This window comes from Saimiri boliviensis, chromosome 10 (genome assembly GCF_048565385.1).
Source record: "Saimiri boliviensis isolate mSaiBol1 chromosome 10, mSaiBol1.pri, whole genome shotgun sequence".
In the NCBI taxonomy this organism is placed as follows: Eukaryota; Metazoa; Chordata; class Mammalia; order Primates; family Cebidae; genus Saimiri; species Saimiri boliviensis.
In genome coordinates this window covers 69,251,504-69,277,797 of record NC_133458.1, presented here as the reverse complement: position 1 = coordinate 69,277,797, position 26,294 = coordinate 69,251,504, and the positions used below count along the sequence as shown (strand labels likewise).

At 33.7% G+C, this 26,294-nt stretch overlaps 1 protein-coding gene across 6 annotated transcripts in view; it reads right to left on the bottom strand.

Annotated features, from left to right (window-relative positions):
- Positions 1-26,294, bottom strand: part of VPS50 (VPS50 subunit of EARP/GARPII complex) — a 163,876-nt gene that overhangs the window by 92,183 nt on the left and 45,399 nt on the right. For all 6 annotated transcript variants that reach the window (XR_012512115.1, XR_012512116.1, XR_012512117.1 and 3 more), the window contains exons 12-16: positions 23,158-23,298; positions 8,219-8,351; positions 5,418-5,509; positions 1,353-1,447; positions 914-1,012 (exon numbers count right to left, since the gene is read on the bottom strand). Coding sequence is in view for 1 of the 6 variants with exons in the window: in XM_003921207.4 (XP_003921256.1) it covers positions 914-1,012; positions 1,353-1,447; positions 5,418-5,509; positions 8,219-8,351; positions 23,158-23,298 (560 nt within the window). In the remaining 5 variants the exon portion in view is untranslated. The remainder of the gene's footprint in view (positions 1-913; positions 1,013-1,352; positions 1,448-5,417; positions 5,510-8,218; positions 8,352-23,157; positions 23,299-26,294) is intronic.

Below are 26,294 nucleotides of genomic sequence, written 5' to 3'. Positions count from 1 at the left end.
TTAACACAGACAACTCATAGTCAACATATTTAATAATTAATCATTGGTTTGGTGTTCAGTCATCTCTCTTTTGACATGGCATATATCACTGTGAGCAGGTGTTGACTATGAACAAAAGAAGAAAAAGCAGAATTTCAAATCATGACTCTCTGGCACCAAATAACATGGATATCAAAACTTAAATTCAATTGTAAAACGTAAAAGTTCAGAATAAAAAGTATGATATAACTCAACTCAAAGGACAAAATATATGTAAGGGATACAACTTAGGGTCTAGCATATAACAAGAGAAGTCTAATGTTAGCTTTCTCTTCCCTCAGTTTACTACTGCTCTAAGCGTATAATCACACTGCCATTATGAACATTTTTCCCACCTTCCTCCACTCCCCAAAACCATTCCTAGTCACCCTTGTAAATATTAGCTGAGATTGTTTTGCAAAGCAACGCAGTATACAAATTTGGCTTTGTAGCAAGATTCTGAATATCATATCCTCTCCTCCAGAAACCTTCTTACTTCTAAAAGATATATGCTCTCAAGCACCCCCTCACCGAGCACTGCCTCTACTGACTTAACTTCCTTATACACACACCCATATGTATGCAGGCATGGAACAGTGTCCAAATTCTTTCTGGGAACCTTGATCTACTAATCATGTTTTACTCATAAAGGAATCAGTTCAATATTTTAAGCCCCTCAAGACAAAGAATACATTAAAATTTACAATGAATACATAATGAGAACATTTCATTATATTTTGTTTTAAAAAAAACCCTTAACCATCTTTAAAAAGGTACAACACATTCAAATTCAAAAGTAATTGTTTAAAATCAATTAATGCTATAAGATTAAGTATTAGACAAAAGTATTATCATTACTTAAATAAGTTAATTCATATTTTATTAGAGTTCTTACCTATGGTAATTCTTGAAATAATTGACACTTTGTTTTCTAATAGACTCCTGTAAAACTTCAGACTTGCTACCACAAAATTCTTCTCCAACTTGCATCAACCTAGTTGGATAAAAAAAGTTTAAGTAAATTTCAGCAACATCCTTATGGAGGAAAAAGAAGTGCAAGTTCTTTTCTTCAAAGATTAAAAAAAAAAAACTGCAAAAATTTGGATATGTGAAAAAATTCTAAAGATCATAAATCCATTAAGGTTTACAAATATCTAGAGGGCAGAAATATTTAAATACACAACATAAAAACACAGCAGCCATCAAATTATGAATGTATGATTATCTTCATTTCCATAAAGAAGTTACAAATGATAACTCACCAGTTCATTATTTCTTGATTTTTATGGTTGAATTACTCAAACTAAAGAATAAGACAAGATCTTAAACACTACCTGCTGATTATATCCAAAACAAAGATGAAATCATCATATTTGAATATAGACAAATCAGTTCCAAGCAAGTAAGTTTTTACTTTTAGCTGAACATCCTGTAAGACAAAGAAAAAAAAATTCAAGCAGATCCAAAATATAGAAAATGAGGTATCATAACCATTTACTCTATAGTTCCAGATTAAAATGAGACAGAAATTATGCTTAATTTGACAAAGAATATCTATTTAGGCCAACAGCCAAAATCCTTAAGGGAGATATCACAGAGACAAACCCATTAATATCAGATACAAAATAGTAATGGTCACAATCATCACTATAATTTAACAGTTATATAAATTTCTATCCAACATAGAAGACACAAACACACGTACCCATATTAAGATAAAAATTATATCTTCATACTAGATATGATAAAAATCATTATTCATGGTTTGATTGGTTAGGACCCCCAAAATAATTTGGCTTCTCTAGGCCTCAATGGAAGAAGAATTGCCTTAGGCCACACATATAATATGCTAACATTAATAACTGCTGATAAGCTAAAAATAATAATAATAAATTTAAAAATCACAAGAAAAATCTCACAGTGTTTTAAGAAAGTTTACAAATTTGTGTTGGACCACATTCAAAGCTGTCCTGGGCTGCATGTGGCCCATGGGTCATAGGTTGGACAAGCTTGCTCTAAAGCTCAAAACCTAAAACACAAGAATCTATACTTAAAAATATGATGACTTCCATTAAACTGGCCAAATGCTTAAATAAGAACAGCTTTACTAAACTTTATGTTTAACAGATTTTCCTATACCAGGAATGCCATCAGGTTGCCAAACTGAAAGGAAACTAACTATATAAAGTGCCAAGTCAGTATTTCAAAGTACACTGAATTACTAGAAATTCTATCATAGGTTGTACAATTAAGGCCTATTGGGAGACTAAGTCAGAAACAAATCACATCTGACCCTGGCTGTATATTCAATAACTATACGATTTTCCATTCTTCTGCACATAATACTCAGAAAAAAGTCAGCCTAAATCCACAATTAATGATAAATTAAATATGTATTTAATTTTAATGTTTAATATGGTTATATGAGTTTGAGTCATATGACAAAATATATGTCAAACCTCTTACAACCACCACATAAATTTTAAATACTAAAGTATGAAATCAAATAGCATATCTAATACATTATTAAAAATTAGAAGACTAAATTATATTAACTGATTCATGAAGAAATGTATGTTTCCAAAATACATTTTCCTATACCATTTTTTTTCAAAGCAAATCCTATATATAAAGACACATGCACACGTATATTTCTTGCGGTGCTGTTTACAATAGCAAAGACCTGGAACCAACCCAAATGCCCATCAATGATGGACTGGACAAAGAAAATGTGGCACATCTACACCATCGAATACTATGCAGCCATAAAAAACGACAAGTTTGTGTCCTTTGTAGAGACATGGATGAATCTAGAAACCATCATTCTCAGCAAACGGACACAAGAACAGAAAAACAAACTCTGCATGTTTTCAATCATAGATGGGTGATGAACAATGAGAACACTTGGGCACAGGGAAGAAAACAACATTCACAGGACTAGGTGGTGGGGGAGGGGAGGGGAGGGACAGCACAGGGAAAGGTGGGGAGGGATAACAGTGGGAGAAATGCTTGATTTAGGTGACAGTGGAGGGGTGGTTGGGATGGAGACAGCAAACCACCATGGCATTTATGTACCTAGGCAACAATCCTGCAGGATGTAGGAAGTGCACATGTACCCCAGAGCCCAAAGTACAATAAAAAAGAAGTGGCAGTTTCCCCTGCAGTTCTTTCTCTCCTACTGCCATGAAAGAAAGTGCTGGCTTTTCCTTTGGCTTCCGCCATGATTGTCAATTTCCTGAGGCCTCCTCAGCCATGCGGAACTGCCAGTCAATTAAACCTCTTTCCTTTATAAATTACCCAGTCTTAGGTAGTATCTTTATAGCAGTGTGAAAACAACTTATATAGTGAAACTGTCGAGAAATGGGAAAGCTTATATATTGTTGGTGGGAATGTAAACTAGTTCAGCCACTATGGAAAGCTGTTTGGAGATTTCTCAAGAAACTTAAAATAGAACTACCATCTGACCCAGCAATCCCACTAGTACCATCTGACCCAGTAATCCCACTAGTGGGCATATACGCTAAAGAAAATAACTGATTCTATCATAAAGACACATGCATGTGTATGTTCACTACAGCACTATGCACAATAGCAAGGACATGAAATCAACTTAAGTGCCCATCAACAGTGGATAAGATAAAGAACATGTAGTACATATATACCATAGAATACTGTGTTGCCATAAAAAAGAACAAAATTGTTCTTTCAGTCCTTTGTAGGAACATGGATGGAGCTGGAGGCCATTATCCTAAGCGACCTGACCTAATGCAAGAACAGAAAACCAAATACCACATGTTCTTACAAGTGGGAGCTCAACATTGAATAGACATGACTGTAAAAATGGGAACAAGAGACACTAGGGATCACTAGATGGAGGAGGGAGGGAGGGAGACGTGGGCCAAAGAACCACCTTTTGGGTACTATGCTTATTGCCTGAATGGCTGAAGCCTCAGTGTCATGCAGTTTACTCATGTAACAAACCTTCACAGATACCCTTTATCTATAATAAAAGTTGAAATGTCAAAAAAAAAGATGGTCAAGTTGGGCATGGTGGCTCATGCCTATAATCCCAGCACTTTGGGTGGCCAAGGCAGAAATATCACTTGAGCCCAGGAGTTCAAGACCAGTCTGGGCAACATAGCAAGACTCCATGTCCACAAATAATAATTGATGAAAATTAGGCATGATGGTGCACATCTGTGGTCCCAGCTACTCAGGGCTGAGGCAGAAGAATCACCTGAGCCCAAGAGGTCAAGGCTATATTGAGCCATGACTCTGCCACCACACTCTAACCTGGGTGACAAAGTGAGACCCTGTCTGAAAAAATAAATAAAGAGAAAAAAAGATGGTCAAAATAAAGATCAGCTTCATTAGAAAAATAAAAAACACATTTTAAAAGATGATCACATGGCCAAAGGGTCTACAGTCTTCCAAGGTTCAAAGAAGTTCAGAAGAGTAAGTTATTTTCAACGGAATTACACTGTGATCTAAGAAGTAACAAATTATCTGATTACAACAACTGAAAAACTTAATAAGCTACTGCTATGGTCTGAATGTTCGTGTGTACCCAAAGTTCCTATAATGAAATTCTAACCTCCAAGGTGATAATAAATTAGCAGGTGGGGCCTTTGTGAGGTGATTAAGTCATTAGGGTAGAGCCTTCATGAATGGTATTAATGCACCCTACAGAGGGGACCCCAGAGAGCTCCTTCATCCCATCTACTATGTAAGGACTGAGCAAGACAATGTCTATGAACAAGGAAGCAGGCCCTCCCAACAATGCTGGAACCCTGATCTCTGACTTCCAGCCTCTAAAATTCTGAGAAATGAACTTCTGTTGTTTATAAACTATCCAGTTTGGAACATTTTGTTATAGGAGCCCAAATGTTGACTAAAACCAGATATATTCAGCCAATAAGCATCTAAGATTCCCTAAAGGCACAAAGATCATTGACTGAGAAAAAAAAAAAAATCTTCATTCTAAAGTATATTCTGATCTAAGTATGCCACCTACTTAGTTACTCCTTTTTTAAAATTAACAGAATAAAAAATTCAGAAAACAAAGACAAATAAAATAAAACATCTCACTAAAAAGGCATACATTTCTTTAGGATAGCAGAAATTCGCTAGGCCTCTAAAACAAAAGATATACTCAAGGCATATATGACTATTTCCAATGGAGATTTTCAATTAAAAGACTTTTTTTTAATGCAGTCCAAATACAGTCACCAAATACATTACAGAAATTAAATTAAGTGATAGCCTAATTCCAAACAGAAATATATGATTAAATCTGCAAAGAATACACAAATAAAAAATTTAAAACTGAATTTCTAAAACAACTTTGACATGACATTTCTATTGCTTCTGTGAAAAAAATAATTTAAAAAAAACCAAACCTGCCATATTCGTGTAAGGCCATGTTCTAATTTCTTTTTTATGTAGCCACGATCAAAATTAGTTTCTTCAGTACCTATCATGTTACTCCCTTCTGAAAATAAAAGACAACATATATTTTTAGATTTAATCCAATGTGTGTGCGTTTTCCAAATAATTTCTATTTGGCCTCTCATATATTGTAAGTCTAGGTAAGATACATGAAATATGTTCAATATTTATACAATCAAAACAATGGCAAAAATAGGTATTAGAATTAAACCCATTTGGTAAGATAACATAAACTTAGACCAGGAAATGCTAAATATACCTAAGACCACTCAGATCACACGTGACTGAGGCTGAGACTCCACCTGAGTCAGTGTGGTCCCAGAGACCAGGTTCTCAATGAGCATACTGCCTACTGCAAGACCATGTAAAAGGCTGTGAGAAGGGCATTACAGGACCAGTTAACTGAATTATCAATTAACATGCATACTAAGAGGACAGTCTACATGAACAGCTCAGGCAGTGAAGTGATAATGCACACGTTTTATATTTTTCATGATGAATAATAGTTTTATCCACTCCAGATAAACAATTTAACAATGTCTAGTTTAATAGGTAAAATCAATGATCTTCCTCCAAACAACTCTCCCTGTAAAGACAACTGAAAAATCTAGACACACATTTATATTAAAAAGATGAAGCTTTGGGTGAATAACCCGTGCAGAACACCTAAGTGATTCTGTTACCATCTTGTCTCAGATTGGGAAGGTGTCCACTGATAACAAGTAAAAAGCCCTTGGAAATACCAGGCCTCAGATACATAGATACATGAGTACTTTGCCTCTGGGTACTCCTAGAACATAAGCCTTATTATTATATGCATGGTATGGATCCAGCAGCCTAAGGCAGTGCACCTGAAGTATAGCTTTAGAATTTTACCTCAGAACATTAATGCATTAGGTTACCAAAAAGTATCAAATATTATCACTAAAGAGATATAGCAGATAAAATCTAGAGTCCTCTTCAGTTTTATGAAGTTCCATGAAGAGTAATGTTCAGTTTACTAATTTCTACAATTTTATTCCTGAATATGAAAGGATTAATTTCAGGTGAACAAATAACTTTTTACAGTCCTAGATACTATTAGCTGACTGCTTCAGCACTTGAATATCCATAAAATATACAGATTAGGGTCAAGAAATTTTAATAAAGAGGACTGAGTAACAAGGATCAAATTGAGTTTTAAGTTTGACTCAGTACTCCAGTGAATGTAAACTATTGGCCTAAAGCAAAAAGCAAGCTTTACCATGATGAATATACAGGTAACTGTCACCTAAATTCTTCTATCTAAAATACGTGTTAATTCTATTCCAAACTTTTCCTTTGGTCTCTCCTTAATGTACTAGAAAAACAAATATGGCTTAAGAGTCTCCAGGTATTTCACTATTATTATATTATCTCTTGATCCATTTCCTTTCATGATGTTCACCACCAGCAGTATAGGTACTTTACATGCTCTCCAAGCTTTACAACAACCCTGCAGGTAGATGTGTTACTTCTCTAAGGGTTTTGTTTTGTTTTGCTCTGCTTTGTAACTGACCATATTTAGGAGCAAACTGAAATGTGGAAAAACTAAGCAGGGTCTTCAAGTTCTCACCTTTGGTAAATGGAAGTGAAAACTTGAAGCCAGGCCTGTCAGATTGTAGAGTCCATAGTCCAGGGGTAGTACAGGGTTAAGAGTATAAGTTTAGGGTAAAAATAGTCTGAACTGGAGCCCTGGCTGTGTGCCCACCCTTCTCTCTGCCTTCTCTTCTTCTCTTCCTTCCTTTGCTCTCCCCAACAATACTTCTAAATAGATAAAAATCCATTCATGGAATTCTTCTCTTATTTTGTTTTCTAATGTTATGAGCTTATTATAAGTCAAGAAAAAGATTAAACTTATGCCTTCTATAAACCACCAAAATGTTTAATCAAACAGTGAAATTTGGGTGTGTTGTCCACTCACCCAACAACAGAAACCAAGCACCTCAGAAATGGGAAGTTACTAAAGTAACTTGATTAAATAGCAACAATAAATTGCATGTAATATAAAAAAATGTGCAGTATAATTTATTTTGTCTGTATTAAACAAAACACTGATGAAATCACTTACTATTTTTATAAGTATTCTGAATATTCAATCTCAGCTACTGTTCAAGCATAATCACTTAAGGTCTATAACTATACAAATGAAGCAATTTAAACAGAATGACTAATAAATACAGTAATTTTTTCAAAGACTTGTTCTTTATTGTTTAGCTGACTATACCATAGTCATTTAAAGTTACATTTTCCATTAAAAGATGAATATTTTAAAACATGATTTTTAAAATGAAATTCTAATCATTTTCAGGAAGGAAAGTAATATAATTATGAATTCTTAGAACCCAGCTTTATTACTGTAACTTGAAATCTGACCAAACAGATTAATATTGACCATCTAGCATTCATTTCACAGTAAATTTAGACAGACTAATGTCTTATCTAGTTTGCAACTAGTAATATTAACAACAGAAATTTATAAATTCAGTCCTAAAGCCATCAATTCTGGAAACTGCTTCTACGTGCCGCTTAAGAAGTCCTTTGGCCCAGTTACTCTCTAAAGGTAACAGAACATTTGAAGTAGCTGAATCACTTTCTTTGCTGAACATTTAGTCTATGGTCATTTTAATCCTTGAAGTCCAAAGGCATTCCTGCCCCTTTCCTTTCTTCTTACTCCAGTAATGTGGGATATTTATAGTTCAATTTTTCAAATAAAATAAAATAATTTTCCTACCTGAAGCAGAAGCAGTATCCTCATTGTCATGCTTTTCATGCCATTCCATAGTCCTGTAATAGCTGAGCATAACTTCCCACAGTGCTTTGCACAGGTCTGCAAGGCATGGAATATAGCTGTCTGGTGTAACATGCTAAAGAAAATGAAAAGATATAACTTTCAAATTATTATGTTAGTTACAACAAAATATGTAATTAATCAAATATATTCAAAACTGAGAGATAACTAAGAAAATTTCTTCAACTGACATATGTAAAGAGAAAATTCAATGGTGAGAAAAAAAATTTTAAGTAATTCCCATCTCAATATGGCTTTCTCCTACACATTAAGAACATCAGCCCATATGCTGTGAATTAAACTGTAGTCACGGAACCATAAAGGAATCACTGAATTAGCAGTTGGTCTCGTAAGTAGCAGTGTAAACATCCCCAAATATATTTTTTGAAAGACATGATCCTAAACATGCAAAGACAGCTTTACATGGCCTGGACCTCAGTCACAACTTGCAAAAAGGAGGTTGGATTTACAGTTCTATCATTTCATTTGTGTAAATTAAGTAAACATCTTTGACAATTTCTAAGTTTTTTAATCTCTGCCTTCTCCTCTTTCTTTCCCTTGGAATAGATATTCTATATCAGACAATAACGTTTTAAAGTAACTTCTAATATAAACAAGGCTATGAAACAATATATGATCTCAAATCTTCTCCCTAATGGAAATGCATGGATTTTGCTTCCCTCTGTAAAAACAATTTGCCATTATGCTTTTTTGTTCTATTCTATTTTGCAGGCTTCCCATTTGTCATAATGCAGCAATTGCTCTATCATCTGGGATTTTCTAGCATTTCTTTAGTTCATGAGCAATCGACCACAATTTATGCTCATAAAATACTGAAAGGCGAAGACTGGGTAAGTAGACTCCTCAAGATAAACAGCCAGTAGAAATAAGCTATGGCATGGTGTGGTTGATGATCATGATGTCACAGTTAGTAGTGGTCCTTGCTCCTTCAAAAGGCTTTTTCTTCCCATAATGATCTCTCCCTCTAAACTCATTCATCAAAACATTTATTTGGCAATTAATGAAAATACTAACTTACATGTAAGTATATCAAATCTTTGAAACTAAACTAGGAATTACTAAAATAAAGAAGTTAAGCTCTGGAGTCAGACTGTGGGGTTTATCCCAAGAATGCTATAATCGCTTAATCTTACAAAATCCATTAATATAATTTGCTCTATTAATAGGCCTAAGGAGAAAAATCAAATTATTATCTAAATAGATGCTGATTTTTTAAAAAATTTTTTCTCAACATGGGCTTTAAGAAACTTCAAAACCCACTCCTAACAAAAATGTATGAGGAAATAAGAAGGAAAAGATATTTACTGAACGTGAGAAAACTCTAAGGCACAACCACTGTAGTCACAAACAAAACATTGATGCCCACTATCTCCACTACATGTAACTGTTTACACTGCTATTTATGAGAACACTTGTTAATTCACTAATTTCTTCATGGTTCTGTGACTACAGTTTGATGCACAGCATATGGGCTGCTATTTAACAATAATTCAGAAGTACAAGCCAACACAATTAGATTACAGAAAACAGAGGCAAAAGAATTGGAAAAGAAGAAATAAAACTATTTATATCTGCTAATGACATAAAAATATATCTGGAAATTCCTAGAAAAACAATAATAAAATGAATTCAAACAATAAAAGAATTCAGCAAGGTAGCAAGTTATAAAATATACATGCCAAAACCAGTAGCATTTGTATACAAATATCCATTTAGAAGATATACTGAATGAGAAACCTTCATTTATAATAAAAACAAAAGAGAGAATTTTTAGGAATTTAACAAGAAATGACAGAAAACTGAAGAAAACTATAAAATACTCCCAAAAGACATAAAAATAGATTTGAACAAATGGAAAGAAATCCCTTATTCTTGGTTAGGATATCTCAACATGATAAGATATCAATGTTCCTTAATTATAAATTTACTGAGATACCAATGAAAAAAGTCCAGAAAAAGATCTGGCCTCATATAAAAATATGGTATATGATAAAGATGGCATCTCACATCACTTAGATGAAGATAGTCTTTTCTTCACAAATAGTATTGGGAAAACTGCATAGTTAGCTGGAAAAAGATAAAATTAGACATATTCCTCAAGAATATGCAAGAATAAACTCCAAACAAATAAGAGATCTAAATGTCAAAAAAACTATACCAGAAGAAAACATGAAGCAATTTCTAACACTAATATAGAAAAAGACTTACTAATTACAACACAAAATTTACAAGTAATAAAAGTAAAATTTGATATTACTATATAAAAATAAAAACAATTTGTATAGCAAAAAAATACCATATGTGAAGTCAAAAGACACATGACAACTCAATAAAATATTCACAATATATATTCACAATAAAGACCTGATATCCCACATTCATATAGAATTCTTAAACGTTTGGAGGGAAAAAAAATACGAAAAATCCTATCAAAAAAATGAGAAAAAATGCACATGAACAAGTTTCATAAACAGAGATATAAAAATGGCCCTTCGACACAGCAAAGCATGTTCAACTTTACTTGTAATAGGACAAATATAAATTAAAATTACAAGAAGATGCAAATGCTCACCAATCTCAATCTTAAAGTTGACCATTGACAACGATTCTCTCCTTAATCAAACTCTAGTCAGGTCCTCTGAGCTATCTTCTTAACCATGGCCTAAAAATACTGGAACGAAACATCTAACAAAGTTTCTTACGGCTCAAGCCACACCCCTAGGATGACTTAGCCCTGCCTTAAAGTGCCTGCCTGAAAAAACTGAAGGCTGTCAAAAAAACGCAGTGTTTGTTCCAACATCTGAAGATAGGGCCCCTGTCCTCCAGTCTCTGTGAGAGGCCTAACTTCCATAAACATCAGTTAGCAAACACAAATGGGTTTACAGGACCAACTTCTTTCTCACTTTTTGTAAATGTTCACTTTTCTGATTCCATTAACTCCCTGCTCAACATTCCACGTCACCCTACTTCCCTCATTCTCCCTTTAAAAACCGCCCAATCATCTTTGTATAAATCAAAGTTGAGTCAGTTCACACTGGACTCTTTTCCCTATTACAATAGTATCTTACTGATTAAAACCTGTCCTCAACACTTTAACTAGTATCCAGCTTTATCTTTGACATCATATATGCTCTGCTGGAAAGCTTGTGATTAAATGGTCACTCTCATACTTTGCTAATGGAAAATAGTGCAATCCCAAGGAGGGGAATTTGTCATGATCTAACAAAACCTACATGTGTATTTTCTCTTAAACCCAGCAATTCTACTTCTAGGAATTTAAACTGAAGGTATACCTCAAACAATGTGAAAATACGTATGCACAACGTTATTTATTAAAGGATTATTTGTAATTGAAAAACAGTGAAATATATTTAAATGTTCAAACATAGGAGATTCATAGAACTTTATTCATGGATACAAAAGAGAACTTTGCAGCTGTGAAAAACAATTTTGAGTAATTTCTCACATTTACTTTTATAATAGCTACCCTTACAATGAGCCAGTCTTAATGTTTTTCTTTGGTGATACGGTTTGGCTGTGTCTGTCCTCACCCAAATCTCACCTTGAATTGTAATAATCCCCTTGTGTCAAGAGCACGGCCAGGTAGAGATAACTGAATCATGGGAGTAGTTTCTCCCCATACTGTTCTTGTGAGAGTAAATAAGTCTGATGTTCTTATAAGTAGAGTTCCCTGACCAAGCCCTCTTGCCCGCCACCATGTAAGATGAGACTTTGCTCCTCATTTGCCTACTGCCATGATTGTAAAGCCTCCCCAGACATGTGGAACTCTGAGTCAATTAAACCTCTTTCCTTTATAAATGACCCAGTCTTGGGTATGACTTTATTAGCAGTGTCAGAACAGACTAATACACTTGGTTTCTTTTTAACACATAATTACACCTGACATAAATATTATACCATACATATATGATGAAAGCCAATACCAATACACAGGATCAGGAAAAGTCTAAAAGCATTTTCCAAGGACAAAGCAAAGCAAAAACCCCAAAAAGTTCTGGGCTATAACTCAGCAAACATAAACCCAAATAAAGGTGCTCCTCTATATGTCAATTTTTCTAACTTTTATTAGCCCAACTTTGCATAAATTCTTATATTATGCAAATAAATTTAATCTAAGTATATCCCAACATTCCTTCTGGTAGATAAGAGAAACGCAGTATTAGTCATATTTTTTCCCAAACAAAAATTATGACTGTACAAATAATTGTGTTATAGTCCTCTAATTAATTTCTATTATACTTCTCACAGTTTTAACAAACCAGAAAATTAAAACTTAGACCTACTATTTTCTATTCTCCAGCCAACCACTGTCCAGCTACACTATTTGCTTATTTATTTGAAAAAAAGGAGGTCCTTCATTATGTTATCTCTTGAGGGTTTGCTGAAATTTAACAGGTTTGGATAAGATAATACACATAGAGATGTTAATGTGAATCTTTTTTTCAAAAAAAGTTAAAGTTACATAGTGAAGTTATAGCAAGCCTTTCTTCTCACTGAACTGATTCAAGTGTAAATAATCCAGAGATCTAGCTAAACCACTGCACATACCTAAACATCTCCCAAAAGAACCCAAATTGTATTATCTTTAAATATATTCACATGTACAAACGTAAGATTACGATATATGCAGCACCAGCAAAGAGATGATTCTTGCCTAAGTTTATAATCTAAAATAGAAACAAATGTAAACATTTTATTAAGTACATAACAATAAATAGTTTAAGAAGAAAAGGTGAATTGGGATTGACTTTTTAAAAAACAATGTGTTTGATAAATTTAAGCTCAGCTATGTTAATCTCTGAAGGTTATACTGGTAATAAGTTAATAGTCATTTCATTTTAAAATTGGGCCGCTTTCCATTATGCCATGCAACCAACTGGTATGAATTCTCACAGCGACAAATGCATCTCCTGCGTTTAACATCATATAACTAAAATCATTTGCAACTAATATTTTCTAATTACTTTATAAAAATCACCTCCAAATTTCAGTTAGAGAATGTTATTACAAAGACATGAATGAATCATAGTGAAAGAGAGTCAAAGAAGCCAGAGAATAAGCAAATAATTACACAAGTAATCAAAAAATAAAAGGTAGGCTAAAAGAGGAACCTGAGTGTTCCACCCTAACATCAATTCTTCACATCTGCAGAGCACAATGGAAAGAGACCAAATAAAGAATTGGAATCCCTGGATTCCAGCTGGCATTAGTTCCACAAGTAACCAGTCACATGCCTTAGACAATAAACCACTCTGGTTCTCAGTTTCACCTTTCATAAGCATGTTAGAGGTATCTGGATCTTCCTGTTTCATCAGTGATTGTAGTCATTCATTTATTACTAAATACCTAATACTGAAATTCAGTTCAGGTTAAGGGAAGACTCATTTGGCATCATACTAGGAATATCATAGCAGAGAAGCACCGTATTGTAATCCCAGATCTATGTTCACATCACATATGGAAAATAGCAGTGAAAGTCTTGATGGAATCAATTTAGAAAATATTCACAAAGTAAGATACCCCCAAGAGCTAAATAACATTATCTTGAAATTTTTTAAGAATAGATCAGAAATCAAAATTACCAAATATTTTTCTGTGTTTAAAGCTATTTTCCAATGCTATTCTTCAGCTGAAAAGCCAGTAGCATCAATTTATTTAGCAAAGGTTGTGAAGTGAGGGGAAAAGATAAAATAGGCATGTAATCTTTGGGAAATATCTCAAAAAACACACACAAAAAGAAAATTTTAAGCATCCTAATTTTTTAAAAATCCATAAACTCTATAACAGAGACAACATACATATCTAATAAATTTGGTGATCAAAAAGGGTAAAAAATATCCTACAAGGAAGGATTTGGAGAAGATGAACAAATCTGGATGTCCCATGCAAGAAGCTCACAACATTTCTACTATGCTTCACAATTCAAACACCAAAATTCACTCCTTAATCCAATCTTGATTAAGACTTTCACAAAATCCACAAATCTGATTTCTCATCTCTTATCACTGTCAGTTCAGAGTAACACTTGGCACCTTTCATTTCTACTATTAACCATCTCAACCAACCTACCTGGTTAAAATAAAAATGATGAAACTAGCTTATCAAAACCAGCAACATCTTAGTCTTGATTATAAAATGTAAGTTTAGGCCATTTTCAAAGAACAGTGTAAATCCAGAAATGAATATAAGCAGCCTTTGTAAATTTGAAGCACACAATGAAAGAATGTCATCTTATGAAAGTTATTTAAATGCGAAGTAAAGCAGTAAATATGGCGGCGGGGTACAGGTAGGGAGCTGCTAGTCTTTTGCTTCTTATTCTATAATTTACTTTAATACCCATAAGAAATCTCTATCACCAAATCCCTAGAAAAATTTCAAAGTAATGCTTTTTATTTCAGAACATCAACATGCAAAATCTTAGGGATGGTAGTAATGAGTTATTTTGTTCTTGTTCCACGTTTTAATTTAGCACTCTAATCACATCCTAACAAACATAAAGGGAACAGATGTTTTGGCATCCTCACAGAGATCCAAAACTCCCAGTGCCTCCACCACCCAAAACACACACAGTGATAGATGGATTTCAAAAAACAACAAAGGGTTTTCAATATCTTTAGATGAATGCTGTTAGCACTACAAGCTCATATCATCAGAAGCTGCTCGGGACAATCCTGCTGAGTGGCTTCTGAAAACATGCTGCTGGTCAAAACAGCACTAGGCCTACAGAGTTGAAAACATCTCTGGGGGTAACTCTGGACCTACGGAAGTCTTTGGGCCAGCAGTTACAAGATCTCTCCAATATCTAAGTACTTCTGTGAGGGCCTAGATGTATGAAATATGATTATCTTAAGATTCTAACCACTGGAAACCAGAGAGGTAGTATTGTATAGTGAAAAGAGCACTGAACTAGACGAAACATGTTTGGGCTTGGAGCCCAACTTTGTGACTTACTTAATCATGACTCCTGCATAACAATTCATGTATCTAAATCCAAGAGGTAAAGCAAATCTCCTAGAGTCCCTCTGAAGCTTTAAAAACTATGAGTCTCCATAAACAAAAATATTCATATGCTTTTAGCAAAAGTGGATTCATTCATGATTTTAAAAACAAATATAAATGGGCAGAAAAACATTCACTCTCATCTACCAGACATTTTATCATTAATGCCAAATATGTACATACACATAAGACATGTAGTAGGTATGATATTAATAATCCCAACTTGGAATTAAGTAACTAGCACCGGTTAAATTGTGAAATAAAAAGTTCTTCTTTAGTTTGCAGGTTATTCTAATTGCTGTTAAATGACTTTAATCAAATAGATAGCTCACTATTATAAAACAAGCAAAGCATGTATAATCAGAACATGTAATTATCTTCAAAGCTTCAAGTGATAAGATGCTACTAATAACCTCCATGCTGTCTGAGATCACAAAAAAAGGAAGTATTTAAATATAAAAACACTAGCAAATAAAGAATCAGGTTTTTGGCAGGTTTCAAAAATGGTTTCCTTTCGGGCAAGGTGGCCCAAAAACGGCTTCCTACTAATAAATTTATTTATTTCTTTCTGCTGGCAGCTGTGTGCCACCATATAAAGATTGGTTGGCTCTTTTTTATTTTTTATTTTTTATTATTTTTTTTTTAATTTTTTTTTATTGCATTTTAGGTTTGGGGGTACATGTGATGAACATGCAAGATTGTTGCATAGGTACACACACGGCAATCTCCAATCCAATCCCCCTCCTGAAAAATATCACCCAGCAGTCTAAATTACATTGATAATGTTAAGGGTTCTTAGATATGAAAATATAGAGGCCTTGCCAGACCTGGACCAGTTTCAAGTGAACAGAACACCCCGCCACTTCCAGTCAAGAGAGTAACACTGGTTACCCAGATAAATGGTTCCCCAAAGCATGTGCTCCATAGGCACTCATTATTCCCTGGGTGCATTAGAAACAACCAAACCATGGTACTGAAAAATCCGCTTAAACCAAGCCAGACCATCTACTGTTCCTTTCACTTGCCCTGTGCTTTCCTACTTTCAAGCCATTGCTCATGATATTTCCTTTCCATTCCTGGACACACACTGTTCTTGTTGTGCACGTTGAAATCTGAGATCCAATTTTTACCTTCCTTACAAATCTCAAAGAGGTATTTTGACCCCTTGGATACTTTATGCCATTTGGCCTTTTCCTACTCTTCCTCTGAACATAATTAATGTAACCTTAACTAGATTATAAACTCTTTAAAATCTTATTTGTTCTTGCTGATCTGAACTGATGACTGAGTAAGAAAACCTCAGTAATGACAAGGGAACTGGTTTACACTTAGCAAGTTATAGTGCTAAGAATATGAAGTCTATGTCTTCTACCAGAAACCATGAAATAGTAACAGGCTAGCTTATTAGTTTGCAAGTAGAATAAAATTTCAGACTCTTTACAATTTTTGATGATCCAGAGAGAAAATGGCAGGGAAAAAAAAGGAAGAAATGAATAAACTTTCCTTACTTATCTTTTGGTCATTAAGTTTTAATTTTTAAAATTATCAAAACCTACTTAAATCTAGAAATCAGTACATAAAATTTTATGCTACGAAATTAGGTAGGCACTCCATATATGCGATAAAAATAAATCTGACAGCTGAATTCTTAGTTCATTCTGAAACTGATCTGAGCAAACCAAGTAAATGTTAATATTCTTAGAAGTGAAAAGGTTTCTCTCTTCAACCAAATATTCAAATTTGTAGCATTCAGCAAGAAAGGTCTACTCACCTATACAACCACATCAAGCAAATTAACCTCAACAATCAATGTAATGTTTAATTTCCTTGCCATCACAAATATGCCTGAGTGATATGCAACACAAATTACTTTTGATATGCTACCTTCTGGCATCTGATGATTTTGGTATAAAATAAAAGATAATCAGCTTTCATGTGCTTAGGGAAAGGGATAAAAGCAGATGCTGCTGATCAAGAATGTAAGTTGAAATATCATTTTTATAGAGCAATTTAGGAAACAAAACCCAAAAGCCTTTAAAATGTAAAGTATTTGAAAGGTAATGCAAAGTCATTTCTCGTGATTTATTCTAAAGAAACAATTAAAGAAGTACGCAAAGATTTAGCTTTAAGAATATTTACTACAGTGCTGTTTATAAGGACAAAAGTTGGAAATAACATAAATATCCAAGAACAGGAAACCAGTTAATTAATCCACAGAATCTCTTACACTGAAATACCATTTAGTCATTAAAAATTATGCAAGTAGCATATTTACTGAAATGGAAAAATTGTTTATAATGTAACAAGTGGGAAAAAGTTATAAAAGTTTGTGCAGCTACTTTTAAAAGCTGTAAGGCTTATATACACATCAAAAGAACCAGCTTTGCATGCAGACATATACAATTTTTACTTTCCTCTTTTTGCTTGTCTTTTCCTACAATTAATGTTTTAATTGCATAAAATATGCATATTTTTAAGAGAATGTATATTAATGATTGCTTAATTTTAGCCACTATTTATATAACTTACATTATGTCTAACCCTATAAAGACTGTGAGTAACATAAAGACATATAAATAACATACCAGTTTAAGAAGCTGGAAAACAGAAAAGGGATAATGAGGCAGCAGTTAATCTTTAGAGAATCCAAAACAAAATGGGTTCTAAACATGAACATTAACTTTAGCATTAACTTCCTGAAGCTTAGCATCCATAGTAAAGAGAGTCAATACACTCTCACAGTATCCCATGAGAGAAAATATTAATTCCTCACAAAAGAAAGTATTCTGAGAATTTAGGAACAGAAACATGTTTTCACCCAAAAGAAGAATGTCTCTTTGGGGTTTTATACTAATAACAAAATAAACTATATCTTCTACAGGGATCTTAATAAAGATATTTAAGAATGAAACTTTAAAAAGCCTGTAAGAATGGAACATTAGATCAGTATTATAGTTTGTCTTTCTATGATGTACTATTATAAAGTACATGGCTCAGAGAAGGTGCTCAATGTTGATTTTCTTTCCCTCTCACTTAACCTAAACAGACTATAATTGTGTTAACACCACACCAGTTGGAGACAAATACGGCAATCTAATTACTCAGGAAATACCTCCAATGTGCCAGACACTACGAAAACACATAATGAAATAACTTCAAAAGTTTTTTCTAACAGAAACATTTTATTTTCCCCCAAATAATGTATGTGTGTATGTATGCGTGTGTGTGTGTGTGTGTGTGTGTGCAGAGAGAGAGAGAATATTTTTCCATGATGTATATTTTTACTGCATTATGAAATTCATCATAAAAACAGAACTCAGAGCTCATTAAGATCATTTGGAAAGGAACACTTTTAAAAACAGTTGAGAAAACTTCAGGCAGCCTAGCCAACTCTATTATCCTAAAATTAATCAATAACATCCTAATTAGCATCTTGAAATAAGCTCCCCAGGAAAATCCATCAGTCTGCCAAAGAAACGTTATTTTTAAAAAGGAAAAAAAATGCTTATGAATACTTCACAAACTTTCAAATAAACCACAAAGGTTTCTCTACAAAAGTGCTAAATTAAAAGCTTCCAAATGTTGTCTATAAATCTCTCTACAAATTGATGTAAACATGTGGAGTACATCAAAATGTAAATGCGATCACAAACAAGGCTTAATTTTTTAAGTAAATAAAAGTACAAGTATGAGCCCTTTATACTGTCCCTTCCAGAAATGATGTATGTTGAATTGTCATTTGGAAATCTTTGGGTTTCAAAATAATGTACCCATTAAAAACAAACAAACAAACAAAACAGCTGATATAAAAACAGTAAACCAATACACTCAAGAAAACCAGGGAAAACAGACTGAAAGATAACCTATTAAAACTATGCATTTAATTAAACCATTCAAAAAACATGGTTTAGTAAAGAAAAAATAGTACATTCAACTGCAAAATGATTTCAAAAAGCTCAAAACCAACTAAACTTTTAAACTCAGAGCAATGATGAATGGAAACAAACGGCAGAAATTTCATTGGGAAAGGATGCTGCTGGCTTGTAGACCTTTGAGGTTCTCTATACCAGAGTAAATAAAAATGGAATACTAATTTTGTACCAGATTTCTTTATAAAGAGATTTAAAAAAAAAATCTAGTTTAATTTCACTGTTGCTCATTTAGGCTGATATCTAAGAATTGTTTAAAATGATACTATGAATAAAGCAAGCAGATGATTATCTCTTTTCATTTCTACTCTCTTTCCATTTAAAGGAAGCACAATTATTCCCTGTTCACAGGAACTCAATCTCCCTTTTACTCTGTACCATTCATCTTGATTTTCAGTGTTATTTTTAAACTCTATTTATGATTAAAGACTTCCTTCAAAATATTGCTGTGGACAGAGAAAACAAACTGCCAAAATGCCTAGACTCTTTCTTCTCATTTCATGGCACAGTCAACACTCCGCACATCTTTTGAGGACTCTCCTGTTTCTTGCTTACCTGACACTTCTCTGTCACATTTACTCTCCCATGAATACATCTTCAATAATTATTATCAGTTACTTTTAATCAGAGGCTAAAATGATCACCCATTGCCACATACTGAAAAATAAGAAGCTTACATTCTAATTTAAGGTTCTTTCATGAATTATCTCTCTTGCCTGAGTTATGCCAGAGCCTTGATATTTTTTCTTACCAGGAAAATACATTTAAATTTCCTTTCATCAGCTTCTTTATTCAGCTCCTAAGGGTTCCCTCTATCTTTCCTCTCCTTAGGTAATCACTGTATTTTACAGAACTCAATTACTAAAAGTTAATATCTTTTCATCAAACTAAGTAAAAAACAAACAGAACTGGTAAGAAATAATTTCTTCCTAATCTTACCTGATTTAAACATCAAATATGATTCAATATTATGAAATAAATTAACAGGTTACAAAGACGTTTCTGCACTCACATTTGCCAGTAGCAGCACTGACTACGAGTCTTGGGGTTAACTTCTAGGAGGCTTGAGATGATTTCTAAACTTCTTTAATTTTTTATTGAGAAAAGCCAAAGAAAATGAGTTACCTTAATATGCATTGTAATCTTCACCGTATTCTATTAACTCCTTTCTTAAAAATAAATTCCTCCATGAAGCCATCACTAATATTTGATATTATTCTCACCACTTCAAACTTACTTCAACTAATATTTTAGCACAGCTTGAATAAAAACCAAAAATGTAAAACTGTGTTAGATGAATAATAATTTATGTGCCTATTGTTATGTTTTCTATGACTTTGCTTCAGAATATTGATAACTGGTTTCCTTAATTTAATTTTACATACATGTATCTCACCTACTATCATACATACACAGATAATTTTATAATACCGTTCTGTAAGTTTCTTGGGGATAATTTTAACAAGTATTACCAAAGATGAAATTAAGGATAAGCTATTTGTTATATGATAATTTAAATATACACAGCTACTTCAAAAGATTATTTTATAGTCAGCTTTTTTTTTTTTTTTTTTTTTTTTTTTTGAGATAGTCTTACTTGGTCACCCAGGTTGGAGTGCAGTGGTGTGATCTCAGCTCACTGAAACCTCCACCTCCGGGTTCAAGTGATTCTCCTGCTTCAACCTCCCTAGTAGCCGGGATTACAGGCATGTGCCACTATACCTATTTTTGTTTTTTTTTTAATTTTTAGTAGAGGCTGGGTTTTGCCATGTTGCCCAGGCTGGTCTTAAATCCCTGGACTCCTCATGCTGGGATTACAGGCATGAACCACTATGCCTGGCCTACAGTCAGCTTTTTTTTAAAGTGAAAGAAACTCAGAAAAAACATAATGATACAGTAAACACCTTGACCACAAATTTTTGTTCATAAAAATGTGTGAGCCAACTATTACATTTCAGCTTTTTATTATGTAAATGTGCAGAGGGGCTTTCTCAAGAAGCATGAGTACAATATACGTCTCTGACATTTTAAAAATCATATAAAAGTGGTCAATAAATCAAAGTACAAGTTATACACATACAAACACAACAGATTTAACCAAATTTAAAAAGATGAAAGGACAGAAATCTAATTTCTTTAAAATGTTTGGTTTAATTTTTAAGAGTTATTTTCTGCTTTAACAGAAAAAAACTGCTAACATAATAAATTGCTTTACCACCTATTAGTGATAGCAATATTAGAATTTAAAAATTAATAAAAATTATTAGAATAAAAAAGATGATTGGGTAATTTAAAATATATACTATCAAAGTAATAACATATGTAAGAAAAATAATAAACAACACAATTCAAAATTATTATTTACCAAATGATAACTATACTTAAAACTGAACATTTAAAGACGCATTAAGCAATTACATCACACTTAAAGTTTATAATCATAAAATCTGTAAAACATCCTCATGATTTACACAATTAGTTTAAAAATATTTTTTTGCCATATTAACATACTTCCACTGTCATTATTAACTTAATCTTTAATACATCATATATAATCACACCCTTCCAGAATACTTATTGTAGCTCAGGTAAGAAAATCTCTCTAGTACCCAACAGACATGTAATCAGCACTTTTGACAAAGAAATTCATTAAAGGATGAAGATTACTTAAATTTACACTAATTCCTGGACACAGTTACACAACAGAATAGATATCTACTTACTTGAAGTGTACTTAATTTTACACTAATTCCTGGACACAATTACAAAACGGAATAGATATCTACTTAACTAGAAGTGTTATAATTTCCTGAGCTGACATTAGAGAGAACTCAAGGATGTCTCCAGTCAGAGACATAGTGCATTCTTAGGCTAAAATCGAAGAGATCATGGTAAACAATGACCTCCACATCCTTAAATCAAATGGTCAATCCTGTAATGTCACCATATTCAGACCCAGCAGCATCTGACATAGGTTCCATTCTTCTAGAAACATGTCCTTCTTCAAGCTGTAGTGACACTACCATCTCCTAGTTTTCCTCCTTACACAGCTAGTTGCTCTTTTTAAGATTCTTCTAGTCTCACCCCTCTATCTAATCCCTGAAAGTCATGAGGCCCAGGACTCTCATGTCTTCTTTATTTATACCCTTTCACCTTATTCTTCTTACCTGGCATCAGGACTTTAAATACAAGTAGATGCTGATGACTCCTAAATTTATAGACTCAGCCATGATCACTCTAGGTGCTTCTATGCAAATGCCTCCTCAGCAAGTCCACTTGAATGTTTAATAGATATCAAAACAGAACACATGATTTTTCACCAAGTCCTATTCCTTCCCACTCTTCCCCGTAAAAGCAAATGGCACTACCATTCTCCCAATTATTCATCATTCTCTTTTCCTCACACTCTACATCAGCAGGACCTACTTCAAAAATAGAACCCAAGTCAGTCTACTTCTCACCTGTTGGGTTATATTACCTAAAGACCTAAGTTTCTCTAAGAAGAAAAAGAAAAAAACAGTTACAGATGTTGACAAAGGCAGCATTTATACACATGAAAAGACTGGTTGAAAATCTGTACAGAAAACCAGCAATGATGGTTGCTTAGAAGCCTGCTAGATGCAATTATAGAAAATAATTTGGAGCCTGAGAGAGAACGGTAAAAGAAGCTATGAGATGGTAAAGAGTTGACTGAAAAGCAATCACACTCCAATTTCAGTAACCTTTACTATTTGTGTGACTGAGTCCTCCAATTTCTCTATGAGCAAAAGAACAACTTTGGAGAAAAAAAATTTTGGCAAAGATTTATTTTTATTTTAGTAGCATTTTCAACTAGCAGGTGCCAAGATAAAGAAAATATGAATTTAAAATCTAAAAGAGAGATATATGAACAGTAATTAAGTCATTACATACTGTACAGAGATCCTTATATTGCAGCTTTTGGAATTTTGTGTCTGTGTTTCCTGCACATAGTTCCACATATCCAAGAACAACTTGAAACACGGTGTTGTGAATGGCTTGGGTGAAGTGCATATGAAGCTGATCCATTGCTGTCTGTGGAAAGAAAAAACATACAACATAATTTCACATTATTAAAATAAATAAATTTCAACAGACTGAAAAAACCCAGGGAAACATCCTTTCAAATAATAGTTACAACACAAAGATTACTATTACTCTCAGATGTATAACTGTAGGTGTTATTATTTGCAAATAACCCTTAATATAACCACATTATCAGAGCACTCAAAATAAATGTGACTTGTGAACACTGCTCTGTTGTTCTGTATTTATAACAGGTACTTATCTTACTCTTTCTTAAATATGTTGTACATAACCATATTTCTAATTACCCACTGCATCATTCTGCATGCATGGGTTCTTTTATATCATTCAGTGCACTTCTCAACGGTAATCTTCTCAGGGAACCTTCCATGACTAGCCTATATAAATCAGTACTTTCTATCACTGCATCCACATACCCTGATTTATATTTCTTTGCAGTACTTGTTACTACCTGACACCATATTCATTTACAGGCACACCTCACAAAGCAAATTTTTTGGTTTCCCAGTGCATACAAAAGTCACATTTATACTGTACTGTAGTCTATTTAAAGTGTGTAATAACATTATGTCTTAAAAAACAACATATAAACCTTAATTTGAAAAAACTGCTAAAAATGCTAATAATCATCTGGGCCTTTAGCAAGTCAGTCTTTTTGCTGGTCAAGGCTCTTGCCTCAATGTTGATGGTTGCTGACACATGAGGGTGTTAGTTGCTAAAGGGTGAAGTGGCTATGGCAATTTCTGCAAAGACAACGATGAAGCTTGCTGCATTAGTTGACTCTTCTTTTCACAAAGGATTTCTCTGTAGCACGCAATGCTGATTGACAGCATTTTATCCAAAGTAGAACTTCTTTCAAAACTAGACTCAATCCTCTCAGACCCTGCTACTGCTTTATCAACTAAGCTCATGTAATATCCCAAATTATTTCTTGTTACTTCATCAACGTTCATGGCGTCTTCACTACTAGATTCCATCTTGAGAAACTGCTGTCTTTGCTAATGCATAGAAGCAACTCTTAAATCCATTCAAATTTTATCTTAAGACTGTAGCAATGCAATCACATATTCAGGCTCCACTTATAATTCTACTTCTGTTGCTGTTTCTATCACATCTGCAGTGATTTCTTCCACTGAAGTTTTGAACCCCTCAAAGCCATCATGAAGGCTGGAATCAGCTTCTTCCAAACTCCTGCTAATGTTGGTATTTTGACCTCCTCTCATGAATCACGAATGTTCTTAATGGCATCTAGAATGGTGAATCCTTTATGGGAGGTTTTCAGTTGACTTTCCTGAGATCCCAGCAGAGGAATCACAAATGTTCTTAATGGCATCTGGTAAATCCAGAAGGTTTTCAATTTACTCTCCCCAGATCCATCAGAATAATCACTATCTATGGTGCCTATAGGCTTAAAAAAATGTACTTCTGAAGTAGTATGACTCAGAATTACTCCTTGATCCATGTGCTATAGAATAACTGTTATATTAGCAGGCATGAAAACAACATTCATCTTCTTGTACATCTCCATCAAAGTCATGGGAGACTAGGTACATTGTCAATGGACAGTAATATTTTGAAAGGAACATTTTTTTCTGAGCAGGAGGTCTCAACAGTGGGCTTAATATGTTTAGTAAACCATACTGTAATAGATGTGCTGTCATCCAGGCTTTGTTACTCCACTTACAGAGCACAGAGTAGATTTAGTAATTCTTAAGTGCCCTAGGATTTTCAGAATGATAAATGAGCAATGGCTTCAACTTAAAGTCCCCACATGCATTAGCCCCTAACAAGAGAGTCAACCTGTGCTTTCAAGCTTTGAAGCCAGGCACTGACTTATCCTCTGTACCTCTGAAAATCCTAGGTGGCATGTTCTTCCAATGGAAGGCTGTTTCCTGTACAATGAAAATCTGTCCCTTAGTATAGCCATCTTCATTAAGCTTAATCATTTCTAGCTTTTGATTTAAAGCGAGAGACCTGAAGCTACCGTAGGTTTATTAATTGGCCTAATTTCAATACTGTTATGTTTTGAAGAATGGAAAGGTTCAAAAAGAGGGAGAGAGAAGGAGGAATGGCCAGTTGGTGCAAGTGGTCAGAACACATACAACATTTGTCAATTAAGCTCACCATTTTATATGAGCACGGTCCATGGACTACAAAACAATTACAACAGTAACCTCAAGCTCACTAAGCATCATCATCCCAGATGTAATAATGATGAAAAAGTTGGAAATACTGCAAGAATCATGAAAATCTGACACAGAGACATGAAATAAGCACATGCTGTTGGAAAAATGGCACTGACAGACTTGCTTGACGCACGGTTGCCACAAACATTTAACTTGTAAATAACACAGTATCTAAAAAGCACAATAAAGTGAAGTGAAATAAAAAGAGGTATGTCAGTATCCCTCACTAAAAGGTAAGATACATAAAACCCTATATCCAGACACCTGGAGCAATGCACGTAGGAGGTACCAAAAATATTTATGGAATGTAAGACTTAATGTTATGGGGGAAATGAGAAGTTATAATCCTATTTTCAAAGGTGTTTAAACATATCCCTCAAAATTGCTAAGTTCTTTCTTCTTGGATTTTTTTTCTTGGGTATAGCTTAAGACATGATAATCAAAGTACAATAAACAGTAAAATTTATTTATTCAGGTTTCAAAATGTAGAGTTTAAATTGTTTAGTAAATTCTTAAACTTCCTTCTAAAAGAGGGGACCATTTAAGGAAAGAAAACATTTACATCTATTAATATTAAATGTTGTGTAGGTAAACATATAATCCTATACAAACAAAAGATTCAATTAACTTTCAAAATCATGACACCTGTTTCAAGTTTTTCAGGGAAGCCCTTGAACGGTAAAAGTATGCAAAACCATACATTATGAGAGAAGTTAATCATTTTGGGGATAATAGGAGCCTCTGAAATATCTGATAAATAAAATCAACCTGTGTTACAGATAAATGTGCAAAATGTAC